This window comes from Dysidea avara, chromosome 3 (genome assembly GCF_963678975.1).
Source record: "Dysidea avara chromosome 3, odDysAvar1.4, whole genome shotgun sequence".
In the NCBI taxonomy this organism is placed as follows: Eukaryota; Metazoa; Porifera; class Demospongiae; order Dictyoceratida; family Dysideidae; genus Dysidea; species Dysidea avara.
The window spans coordinates 49,721,064-49,734,234 of NC_089274.1; the positions used below are offsets into that span (position 1 = coordinate 49,721,064).

Here is a 13,171-nt window from a genome sequence, read left to right on the forward strand (position 1 = left end):
ATTCGTATAATAAATTTCACACAAATATTACCCGAGTTTATGCTACATGTTCTAATGATCTTAAATACTTGTTACTCACCCCTGTAGGGCATTCACTACAGTACTAAGTGGTATAGGTGATCACTTCTCACCATCACGATATCCAGGCATCACCTCAGGATACATCCACAATGTAAGACTGGTCTATACTTTTTTAATGAACACCTTTCTGTGATGGGAACCTCTCTGTAAGGGACAGCTTTCTGTGATTGGCACCTCTCTGTAATGGACACCTCTCTGTAACAGAAACCTCTCTGTAATGGAACTAGTTGTGCTTTTTCAGAGAATGTATGGGCTAGACATGTTATCTTGATTTGGAGAGTTTGTTAAGAGTACACTAATATAGTTCATACAGTAACTTTGTTCACTGAATACCTACAGATGTCTATCTCCAAGCTGTGTACTATACTGACTAATACAGCATTTTAAAATATATATAAATTTTGATAAATACAGTATTTTCACGATGACCCTGGCGTGTTGCCACTGTGAAGTCTAGCGTACTGTTTTGTAATTTCATAAAAGCTGTAATTTCTGTGAAATTGTGAAAATGCAATCCATACTCTTTATATGGTAGTGATAGTATACTCTAATAAATGCTCCCCTAGTTACTGAGCAGGATAATTAGTGGAGTGGTGTCAGCCAATTGTATCCAATATTGTGAGGAGTTGTTGATAGCTGGTGAGTGTTAGAAGTATAAGTAGTTCTTTATAATCACTTTGTTACAGGTAATGATTGTTTGCTGGTCATGTGTCAGGGGTTACAGACACACTTTGCTGCTTGTGCTGAGGCCACTGCAGGATTTATCGTACAACAGTTTGGACACTCCCAACCACCCTCACTAGATCATGCTACCTCTGTCGTCAAGTTGGTGCTGCAGGTATCCACTGATTGACTAAAAGTGATGTCATCATTGCCACACCCACCCCAATTAGATTGTAGAGGAGTTAAACACTCACCTGCCAACGTCAGTTGTACAACAAATGTTATCTATTAATGGACCAGTGGCCTGTCTGAGGTGTGTACCTAACCGTAAGTTACTGGGGCAACTACTGAAGATCTATCAGAAGATATTGTCCACTAATAAGATACCTCTGATTGAGGCTGTACATCGGTAAGTGAGGATCACATGATCAGTTGATGACATCACCATTACACAGAGTGATAGTAACTGATATTGTGAATGCCACTAAGCATCTTGATCCTGCCTACTCTGACAAGAGTCCCTCCCCTGAGAGGGACACTGCAGAAGCAGATAATAGTGGTCAACAATATGTGACAACACAAGAGGCTCAGGCAGCAATCATCTGTGATCTATCACTGCTACCCAGTATTATGGCTGCCTCTAAGAGTGTCAAGGGGGTATGTGTAATGTTATGTTTTGTGTGTGTGCCTGCGCGTGTGTGCATGCATGTGTGTCACCAATCCCCATTGGGGGAAGCAGCCCACTCAGCGGTAACATCAGTGGGTACTGGCGAACCGTCCATGTCTTATGGACTTCTGGTGCCCACGCCTTCACTTGTGAGATGGTGCTGTCTGCTGTGGAATACTAGTCTTTGCCCAGGAGGATTTGCCTGCACTGAGCATTGCCACCTACACGTGTGGTTCACTGGGTAGTGGTAGATGTGACTATGCTAGTACGGTAGCGGAAGGTTTTGCTTTGTGTGTGTGTGTGTGTGTGTGTGTGTGTTAAACTGCGTGTTAGTGTGTATGGTCCATAGTGGGTAGTGTGTACATGTTCTCTCTACAGTTATGGCAGCCCAAGCCGAGTGTCTATAGCATGTTGATGGAACAACTAGCCTTACTGTTACCTACTAAAGCTGCAGAGTTTCCAGCTGTACATTATGCCTTCCTGCATGCCTTGTTCCAGGATTGTCACAAGTGAGCTAGGCCCATCCATCTGTTGATCATATGTACCATGTCATCTCATTACCATAGCAATGGTCACTACATATCTAGACCAACATCATCCAGTAGCAGCTTGGTACCAGCATCAACAGTGGGATCTCTGTCAGAGGTGTTAATGTTACTTACTAAACAACTACAACTATATTCCTTACCATTTGATATCTGGTGAGCATTATATGCAGTGATGGTGGTGTGCATTAATTAACTACTACACAGTCGACTAATCCATCGCTGGGTGGACTTCATGGTAGAGAGGTTGGTAGCTAGTAAGGAGAGTAGCTTTACTACTAATGTTAAGAAGCATATGGATATGCTGATCACTCAACTAATCACCTTTAGTGAGCCATCTTCTCTTGTGTTGCAGCACTCAACCACTCCCCCTTTTTTGCAGCATTCTCACGTGATCACACCATCAGGCTGGAGGTGGTTTCTCTGTTGAAGACGATCATCCAATCACAGTTAATCAGTGATGATGTCATCAGCAAGCAGTAAGCACTAAGTAGTTTAATACCTCTAAAATTACCGTAGATTCCCTAAAATTTCGGCATCTCTAAATATTCGGCACTCCCCGTGCTTTGAACGCAATGTACTCTAAATTTCGGCAAGCGCAGGAAAATTTCTAATTATAAGTGCACTAATTTTTCGGCACTTGGAGTACTAGTTGATGAAGATCTCTTGAGTACTGAGGATTCCCAGTGACCTCACACAATATGCTACCTCGTTGCTGGATGAAGCACCAAGTGTGAAACTGTTCAGGGAACGTGCCCAATGATATCATCGTGTGACATCACGGAAAGCATCACAGCGGCGCAAAACGATCTTCGTTTCTGTTCACAGAATATAACCTCTCCTGCATGGCCCCACTTCTCCTTGTAATATGATACACCCTCAGATAATGCTTTGTTAAGCCAAAGCATCTGGAAGCGAGACTCAAGGGATATAGTTTAATAATATTTAATATATTGATTGTGCTTTCTATGTTGAAATCCTTGATAGCTATTACGTCTGAGTGATTGTATTCAAAATCGATGTAGTAATGACATTGACCATCCTGGATAATGATAGTATATAGCGCTGCAGCCAAGTGAGTGTTGCGGTATCGTCAGTTCCGCCTCAAGGCCGGTGTTCCTGTTGGTACCTGTAGAAAGAAACCCAGAAAGTAAGCAGTAAACAGATCGAAAATAACGTAGCCATAAAGCGTGCAGACTGTATTAGGGATAGATCCCTAAAAATTCGACAATAACACCAGGTTGGTACATTTTTTTCCTAATTGTTCGGCCAGACACGAACGGAATTAATTTATTTCTGCCGAATTTTTAGGGAATCTACGGTATTCAAAATTTGAAATGTTGACAAATTTTACAAATCATAGAATTCTTCAAACCTAAATAAGGTGCTTCAAATTTACAGATATGATTTTGTAATTTTCATCAACAGCTACTCATCAAAGCTGATCATATTGTATGTCGTGGGGATAGAATTTGACTGGAGGTGATTAGGTGGACAATAATTAGGTGATTATATGGGGTGCTATAGCTTATTAAGAAAATTGACATTGCTGCCGATTTTATCACCTCCCAAAATTTATTTTGTACACTACAGTATTGAGTTGACAGTTAATTAATTCACTAATTAGCCAAGTTGGCTTTATTGGTAGTACCAAAGACCTGATAACTGTATCTCCCTCATATCAACACTTGTTGCCTCAGTGATTACCATCATTTATAAAGTAGTGGTCTGATCACCATGGTGATGAAGACTATGGGATACAATGAGAGGCAACACTACACAAAGTCTTTCACTGTCTATATTGTACTTTGCGTGGGAAGCTCAAAGTTCCATGGTGTACTTATGGTACAGTTATGTAGACATTGTGATGAAAACTATCCCACTTAGCACAGCATGATTGATCGCATGTGTGACATTGTAAATCACTAAAATTAACCACTAATCCTACCAGTTTGCTCTACAAATATATTATATGAAAACCTACTGATGGTCTGATTGCTGGCTATTGGGTATTTGAGATCAGCACTCCAAACAAGGTGATCAGGAAGTACGGTGTATGAAAAATACAGCACTTTTGGGGGGTGGGGGGGGGGGCTGTCTCTACTGCAGTACTCAGCATTGCCTTGTGTGGTATTAGTGTCTCAACACATCCCTAGTGTTGTATTAGTGTCTCAACACATCCCTGGTGTTGTATTAGTGTCTCAACACATCCCTAGTGTTGTATTAGTGTCTCAATAGGGACACTAATACCACACTAGGGATGTGTTGAGACACTAATACCACACTAGGGGTGTGTTGAGACACTAATACAACACTAGGGATGTGTTGAGACACTAATACAACACTAGGGATGTGTTGAGACACTAATACCACACTAGGGGTGTGTTGAGACACTAATACCACACTAGGGATGTGTTGAGACACTAATACCACACTAGGGGTGTGTTGAGACACTAATACCACACTAGGGATGTGTTGAGACACTAATACAACACTAGGGGTGTGTTGAGACACTAATACAACACTAGGGATGTGTTGAGACACTAATACAACACTAGGGATGTGTTGAGACACTAATACCACACTAGGGATGTGTTGAGACACTAATACAACACTAGGGATGTGTTGAGACACTAATACAACACTAGGGATGTGTTGAGACACTAATACAACACTAGGGATGTGTTGAGACACTAATACAACACTAGGGATGTGTTGAGACACGAGGAAGTTTAGATAACCACTGTATCAACAGAGACTTATTTGTTGTGGAGCAATGTAAAACCGCAACTCGATTTTCTGTTATTTCTCAATACTCATGATGGCAGCCATATTAACAATTAATTAAATCACTTGAGCTATATAATGGCATGACTTGTCATTGAATGGGGAATCACCTCGTGTTTATTTCACATGAATCTGATGAAGTAGGAGGGAGATATTCTATTGGTATGTAAGGGGTTGTGTACTTATGTTGCATAACGATAGTTTCAGGCTGAGTTTTGGCCCCATGCTTTCGTGCTAGGGTAAACCCCTAGGTACCATTTTAATCCTTCTTTAATTACAAATATAATGGTATTGATTACGTAGCCATAGTAATAACGGTTCGTAAGTTACAGTGTTTTGTTTACAGCCATGTGTACATGCTGATTTATTGGCGTATGCAGGTTTAAGGATTAATATAAGACTAACCCATATTCTAATGCTTGTAACTGCACGTGCACACACAGGCATACAACACTTGTTCTATGGCTAGTGGGTCATGGTAGAAATTGTGTAGGACTAATTGTGTGATGTTTTAAGGGTATGTTGTTATGTGACAATGGTGAGAAAGGATCTTGTCTAGTTTTGTGGATGAATATTTGTAGTATTGTCGCAGTAATTGTATGACTTGTCATAATAACAATTAGTGCATTTTGTAGTTGTAATGATAGGGAGTTCCCCTTCTTACAGCCATTTGTTTGTTTTATCCAGTTGTTTACCAGAGATTGTTGTGAGGTTGTGTGACACTAAGGGTGAGATCAGAGCTGCCTACTCTGCCTTATTGGAGGTGATACCAACCTATATCATCACCAGGTGAGGGGGGAGGAGGGTGTTTGATGAGGTACTCCATTGGTACAAAGAATTTTTGCTTTCTTGGGATTTTCCCATTTTATGATACACTTCAAACTTGGAAGTGATTTGTCCAGTGGTGTAGTACTGGTACAACTGTAGATTAGCCTGGTGTGATAGTTATCAAAATCCCTTGGAGATGAGGGGTATGCTAGAATAGAATGCCACACACAAAAACACACACACACTACACACACTACACACTCACATACATACACAACACACACACACTACACACTCACATACATACACAACACACACACACATACACTACACACACACACACTACACGCACACACATACACAAACACACACACACACTACACACACACACATACACTACACACACACACACATACACTACACACACACACACACTACACACACACACACTACACACACACACATACACTACACACACACTACACACACACACACTACACACACACACTACACACACACTACACACACACACACTACACACACACACTACACACACAAAAACACACAAACACACGCTACACACACACACACACATACACTACACACACACACACTGCACACACACACTACACACACACACACTACACACACAAAAACACACACACACACACACTACACACACACGCTACACACACACACACACACATACACTACACACACACTACACACACACTACACACACACACAAAAACACACACACACAAACACACAACACACACACACAACACACACACACACACAAAACACACACAACACACACACACACACACACACACACACACACATACACTACACACACAAAAACACACATACTACACACACATACTACACACACACTACACACACTACACACACTACACACACACACGCACACACACATACACCTGGGACTTTGAGTCTTATCACTTTAGTTTGAGTGGGCAAATATTTCTATTTTGAATATTTTGTGAAGGTGAAAAGGTATTTAGTGGATGATGTAACGTTACTAGAGTTACAACAGATTGATATGGTTTCTTGTGTTGTGCATTGTTAACCCTTAAACTTGTATAAAACTTTTGGGCAATGCGTAGTTAGTACTGTTTACACATTACAAGCATACATGGCAGGTTTAATAAGGGTAACTTGACTCAAGTCCCAATGTTCTGTATTTGGTAGCTGGGAGGGTACAATACTATCATCCCTGTTCTAGCTATGGAGCTGGTATGGACACCAAGGACTACATTAATGGTCGTAAGGGATTGGATGCTTTACGAACATGTCGTGGAACATGGCTAGCTCGTAAGAGTCACATGACCAAAGTGTCTCAGTGCACATTCCACAAACACCACTTCAAGGCTATAATGGGGTTCATTACTCATGGCCTCACTCCCAGGTGAGCAGCCACACATATCACTTGTGTGGCTTCATGTTTCCATGGTAGCAAACATCTTCCTGATGATTGGCTGGAGCGCATGTTCCACTCATGTCAACATCGTTACACGACATCATCTCATGACATACATGATCATCCTGAGAACCATCCCATGTTGATGTCTCACATGGTCAGGAGGGGGTGGGGCTGAATTAATTAGAATAGCATCTCTTACAGGCTTGCAACTGTGATGTGGTATTATGGTTTTGGGCTACATATGAGTCTGCTCAGTATTGTCTGTTGTCACGGCTACGCACCCCACTAGGTGGGCCTGGGGAGACTTTCCAGATTATTGAGAGTAAGCCACACCCACTATTGATCTGCAGGTGTATCACATGATACCATACAGATGTCATTCATGGATATGCACAGGAAGTGGAAGCATCACATGATTCACGACATCACAGGGACACTCCCTCCTCATTTTCAGGACTGATGGGAGCAGGTAACAATTTGTGTTGTTGTTCTAATAATAAAGAGGAACATTTTACAGGTCTTGGTCCCAGACACTACACGGTGCACCTCAGGGCTATATTACTATTGCAGTTTATTGAACACCTTGACAAGTTGTTATATAATGCTTACGAGGGGTCGTCTGTCACTTTCCCCTCTCCACCAAAGGTTAGTAGTTTCAGATGAGGTAGGACATGCTTTAAGCAGCCCTAGATATTTCACATGAGTCTCAAAATATTTAAAGTTGACAGATTACATGTACTTGAGTTGCACTTCAAACAAGCAATTTGCTGGATGTTTCAAATGCCACCCAACTTAGTCTTTATGATCACAAGCTATTAATTTAGTCAATTAACACCATAATTATAATTATTGGTATAACATGTCCTACCTCATATAGTAGAGCTAGTTACACACCCTGCCCCACCCCTCAGGCTGTTAGGGGATTCTTCAGGATGAACCGTGGAACTTGTCAAGAGTGGCTATCTCGTATCCGTGCCAACCTGGTCATCATGGCAATACATGCTGGTCTGCCAGCAGCTGCAGTTCGTCATGGTTACGAGTCACTATCAGACCTCAATCCCCAATCGGTGGAATTCTGGATCATGTTGGTGCGTGTAGTTCAGGCCCTTGTACAGCTGGGGTCGTGGGAAGCCATACATGGTATAGCAATATGGTGCAAGAACAATGTAGATATGCAGCCGTGGATTGACGCTGCTTGTGCTCAGGCCAAGGGAAGGTAAGTAAGCTTAATAATGTGTAATAAGGTCGGCTGTTGAACTTTAAAGTGTGTTTTTGTGTACGAGGTTACCCCTGGCTATTATTGTGCAACAAGGAACTTTGCCCCCAGTCCATGATGAGGTCTCCCAATACAATTACTCTAATAGAACATACATTATTGTCATACTTTATCACTTCACAGTTATGAGATAGCTTGTGATAACTATATGAAATGTCTTAATGCTCTACACTTCATGGGAGAGACTGGTGGTGAGGCTCCTTCTCATGTACCTTCACATGCACCCATTGTCAAGTTCATCGTTAACCAGGTAATTGTAGAAGCAGCAGCAGCAGCACATGTGTAACATACACTGTCGATATCATTGATATGTAGTAAACAATCTTACCCATTAGCTATAAACAACAAGTGGATGATACCAAGGGAACCTGTTGGTTTTTTATGCCTACTTTTCCCTTGAAGCATCTTGTCATGAAATATTCCCCATTTGACGAGGTTTTATTTTGGAAAAGTGACATTTTGGTATAGAATTCCATAAGGTTTCCATTATTGATTTTGCATTACAAAAGCACCTGTAGTGTTGTTACTAGTGGTTATGTCATATGAAGTGATAGAGAGTCTGTATGATATGGAGTTCAATATCTGGTATGGAGTATGGGATTTCACTTGTTGCAGGTGTACGAGTGTTACGTGCACATCAAGGATTTCCAGAAGGCTGAGATGTGGTATACAAAGAGAGTGGCGGCCATGAAGGAACAGGTCTCGTCAACCATGGGAAAGGCATTCACCATTGATCATGACATTACTAATATCCAGTTAGTGCACACCATGCACCCCCACACACTAATGATGACACCACCTTCCCTCAGGGCACTCAGCAAGTTTGAATCAGGTGATCTTAGCCAGTTAAAGGAGGTGTTAGAGCATCAGTCGGACATTCGAAGAGATCCTGATATTCAGCCATTGTGGGACCCTACTCAGCTGCTTAATGCCAGTCGTATGCTGTCATTACGTTCTGTTGTTCCCTGGACGGATGGCTCTGGTAGTGATGACAATGTGACTGCTGAGGATGGGGGAGGGGCTGACTTTAGCAGCAAGTGAGTAAAGGTGTGCAGTACAACACTAAACCTCGGTCCCCAGGTCTGGTTCGATACCTCTGAAAGGGGACAACCTTTTTATTGTATTTGAAATTTTGCACTTTTTATGGAGGTTTTTTAAAACCAGGCGCATGCTCACAGCCAGCCAAAGTGTGGGTGCGCGCCTGGTTTACTGAAATTGTGTGTGCGTGCGTGTGAAGCAAATGCTCAACTGTCCAGTCTCATATAGCAGTTGAAGGTCCAGGTGGGACCTTGGGTGCCCACACCTTCACCTGTGAGACATGGTACAGCCTCCTGCGAGTTACTAGTCCTGCCCCAGGAGGGCATGCCTGCACTGACTCATAGCACCTGGGTAGTGCACAGGTGCCCTAGTGCTGACCACTGGGGCTGCTTAGCGGCAGTTGAAGGCTTTGTTTTTGCTTTGTGTGTACCTACCTACCTACGTATCTATGTTTGTCCGTAAGCAAAATCGTTAAATGGTAAAAAGCAGCCAGGATGTAAGAATATATTAAGCTTGTATTAAACTTCCACACCCATAAACTTTGCTCTGCGGTGCTGTGGTCTGTAATATGGGTATGGCAACTCTTCATGAACAGTCTTCTCTTTCGGTTTTATAGATGTTTAACAGCTTCAAAACAACGTTGAAGGCCTCTTAGGCTACCAGAGATAGCATATCCTTTGAGTTGAAAAGGGGGCGTTACCTGTACTTAGCGAATGCTCTACTGCTGGTCCACCCCAGAGAGATCTGACTTCTCTCTGACAGTGTGTGAGAGAAAGCTCTCTTTGTCTGATTATGTGTGTATTATACAAATATAATTATGTTAGGGGTCATCCATTATTTTCGGTCTTAAAACAAGAGTACAAAGAGTACGTTAGGGGGGAGGGGGTTAAATCACATGTACATTTATAAAATGATGAATAATCATCGTGTATATGTACTGTACATAGTATCAACATTTATACAGTACACTTGCATAAAGACTGAAAATTATGTATGGTCCCTTACTCTTTAAAAAATAATAAAAATGAAGGGCAGCTCAAGGCTAATGAAGGGCAGCTCAAGGCTAATGAAGGGCAGCTCAAGGCTAATGAAGGGCAGCTCAAGGCTAATGAAGGGCAGCTCAAGGCTAATGTAGAGCAGCTCAAGGCTTTCTCTAAACAATTTGTGTGAGAGAGCACACAGTTGAGAAGATACTTCTGTGCGTAATTTGAGGTTTGAAGTGGTTTGTTATAATTATACTTCGTTAACAGTGCATAGCAACGTAATTACAGAATTATAAGATATTTCATGAATTACAAAATACGCTCAATTACAGTATTTACAAGTCCAATTGTCTAGCTGAAAGAGTGGCGATATCTCACTAACTCTACTTTATTTCTTCTTGAATTTACCTTGATACTTTCCTATTCACTATTAGATTAAGTGAGTGTTATCAAATCACGGCGGTTTGCAGCCAGTTTGTCTCGGAACTTTTTCGCTTTGGTTGCTCAGGCGTGACACCAATAGTTTTTGTGGCGCTATTGCTAAGGATTGTGACAAGGTACGAGAATTTTTTTAAACATCAACTAAGTCCCCAATGACTGAAAAGTTGTATAAAAGTTATATTTTGTGAAGCGAGGATGATTCTGAGCCCGTAACCTTGCGTAACCAAGACCCATCAAACCCGTAACGAGGATTGTCCGTACATAAAACTATTAGTTCCTACGGAAATGACGTCACTGTTGCGAATCCCTGTACTATATTATCTCTAGCTGAATTAATAATAGCATAATAACATGAATAAAATTTGCATTGCCTATTTAGTTAGTATTAACTGCATGACAGCCTGGTTTTTAGAAGCTCAATTTGTTTTCTGTTACTTTCTTTATTTGGAGAATTAGTTAAGAGGTTTTTGTATACTTGTAGGGGTTCATTAAGAAGATGGCTGAAATTGTCATCAGCATATGCTGAGAGTCCGTTACGTGTAGGATCACTAGAATGGCCTCTACGTATGTCACCTTCACATGCTCTACAACTACAAGTTGCTGCCACTTTCCGAGCACTAAACACTGGCAAACCACAACAGAACACACTGGGCCTCTCAGGACTACTCCATTCAATGCCCACCAAGTCACTGGATCCTCGGCAACATGAGGCCGGAGTATGGAGTGATGTGTTACGACTACAAACACATATCACTAGTAATTCCAGCCAATCACAGGACACTATGTCACAGCTAATGCTAGAGTCGATCCGATTGGCCAGATTACAAAACAATCAAGCAAAGGCACACTCCCTAATGTGGCGCCATATCTTATTGTTGATTGGTGAGACTGATGGTGCAGCAATCACCCAGGCAGTGGCTCTACAACAACTGAACATTTCGGACAAGGTTGGGCTATTGGACAGATTAAGGGTATTAAGAGAACTGGCTAAACTACACTATTCCACATCGAAGCTACCAGACGCCATTGAACAGATGGCATTATCTGTGGTAACATTTTGTGGGGCACAAGACTCGGAGGGTTCCCAGTCCAGTGAGCTAGCAGCTCGTAGCTTGCTCACCCTTGTTAAGTGGCTGCAGACAGACTCCAAATTGATGCAGACAGTTTGGAGGCAGAGCCTCCCAAGTGGCCACTACCTACACTCCATTACTCTGCAAGAAGAAGATTGTAGACAGCAAGGAATGGGCCTGTACAAGATGGAGACTGACCCTAATGCCTCACTACTGTTTGCTCCTAAAGAGTCACGATTTGACCGTTATGAGTTTGCTGTGGGCCAACTACTCCACCTAGCCACCATCTTCTCTCCGATGTTGGCTAAGTCATGGTGGTCCCTTGCTGGATGGTGTTACCGTATTGGTAGGAAAAACCTTGAGGCTCTGAGGTGTGTGTGTTTTTAGTGTGCGTGCGTGCGTGTGTATGTGTCTGCGTGTGTGTTGCATGTGTTTGTCTGAATGAACTGTGTACATCTTGTGTGTATAGTGTGAAGTGTTCACATTACACACACCCATTACAGCTCTACAGGTGCTACTGATCTTCTGGAACATGAGAAACAGAAGGTGGTGAATGCTTTACCCAAGGTGAGCAGCCACACCCATTGTAATCGTGCAGCAATATCCTGCCCCACCCATCTCCCAGCCATTCTCTGAAGATGATCTCAATGTGTTATTCAATGTACTGGGACAAGTACACATTCCTGGTGATGATGATGATCTGCATGCTAAGGAAGACCTCAAGGTGTGTATATCCCCACCCCTTCCCCCATCGTCTAGCTGTAATGAGGATTTTGTGGTGAATGCTGGGCCTCTGGGATGGACCCCATTTTAAATTGTTATTTATTTTCCAAGCTATGTACAAGGCGTTAATGGCCCTTGGATCATAAAATATCAGTGCTACTGTTAATTTGGGGGCTGGGTAGTTATCTGCATCATAGATCAGTTGGACACTTGTCACCGTCTTTATGAGCTGTACAGTATATCAGTTGCATTTGAAATGAGATGTTGTTCAATTCATATTCCCTTACCATTATGGATGACGTTCACATGTAGTATAATGTTATATAGCATGATTATGAGGAGGACACAAATGCTATCAGTAAACAATTACTAACTGCTTGTCCACTGCTGGAAACCTTACCATCCATTGACCCATTATTGTCAATCTGGCGTGGAGTGCGCACAAGGCTCTTCATGCATTACCAACTTTCAGCTCGGGCTTATTTCAAATTCCTTGAGTTATCGGGGACTACACCAGATCCCTCTACCAGTCTTGATGATATGAACGTGACAGCAACCCTGAGGTTGCTACGACTACTTGTGAAGTATGCAGGGGAACTGAAGACTGAGTTAGAACAAGGCTTCTCAACTACACCCACTAAACCATGGAAGGGTGAGCACTATATAGAGTATATGATGTCAA

The 13,171-nt window shown here is 42.1% G+C and overlaps 1 protein-coding gene across 1 annotated transcript in view; it reads left to right on the forward strand.

The window, feature by feature from the left end:
• Positions 1-13,171, forward strand: part of LOC136251470 (serine/threonine-protein kinase SMG1-like) — a 38,697-nt gene that overhangs the window by 6,346 nt on the left and 19,180 nt on the right. The window contains exons 12-34 of the mRNA XM_066043921.1: positions 88-172; positions 648-720; positions 768-919; positions 975-1,153; positions 1,200-1,401; positions 1,790-1,920; positions 1,978-2,112; positions 2,164-2,285; positions 2,339-2,435; positions 5,431-5,532; positions 6,761-6,943; positions 6,992-7,112; positions 7,160-7,280; positions 7,332-7,427; positions 7,476-7,603; positions 7,870-8,174; positions 8,358-8,484; positions 8,850-8,989; positions 9,044-9,271; positions 11,178-12,137; positions 12,270-12,333; positions 12,392-12,490; positions 12,817-13,141. Of these exons, the coding sequence (XP_065899993.1) occupies positions 88-172; positions 648-720; positions 768-919; positions 975-1,153; positions 1,200-1,401; positions 1,790-1,920; positions 1,978-2,112; positions 2,164-2,285; positions 2,339-2,435; positions 5,431-5,532; positions 6,761-6,943; positions 6,992-7,112; positions 7,160-7,280; positions 7,332-7,427; positions 7,476-7,603; positions 7,870-8,174; positions 8,358-8,484; positions 8,850-8,989; positions 9,044-9,271; positions 11,178-12,137; positions 12,270-12,333; positions 12,392-12,490; positions 12,817-13,141 (4,175 nt within the window). The remainder of the gene's footprint in view (positions 1-87; positions 173-647; positions 721-767; positions 920-974; positions 1,154-1,199; positions 1,402-1,789; positions 1,921-1,977; positions 2,113-2,163; positions 2,286-2,338; positions 2,436-5,430; positions 5,533-6,760; positions 6,944-6,991; positions 7,113-7,159; positions 7,281-7,331; positions 7,428-7,475; positions 7,604-7,869; positions 8,175-8,357; positions 8,485-8,849; positions 8,990-9,043; positions 9,272-11,177; positions 12,138-12,269; positions 12,334-12,391; positions 12,491-12,816; positions 13,142-13,171) is intronic.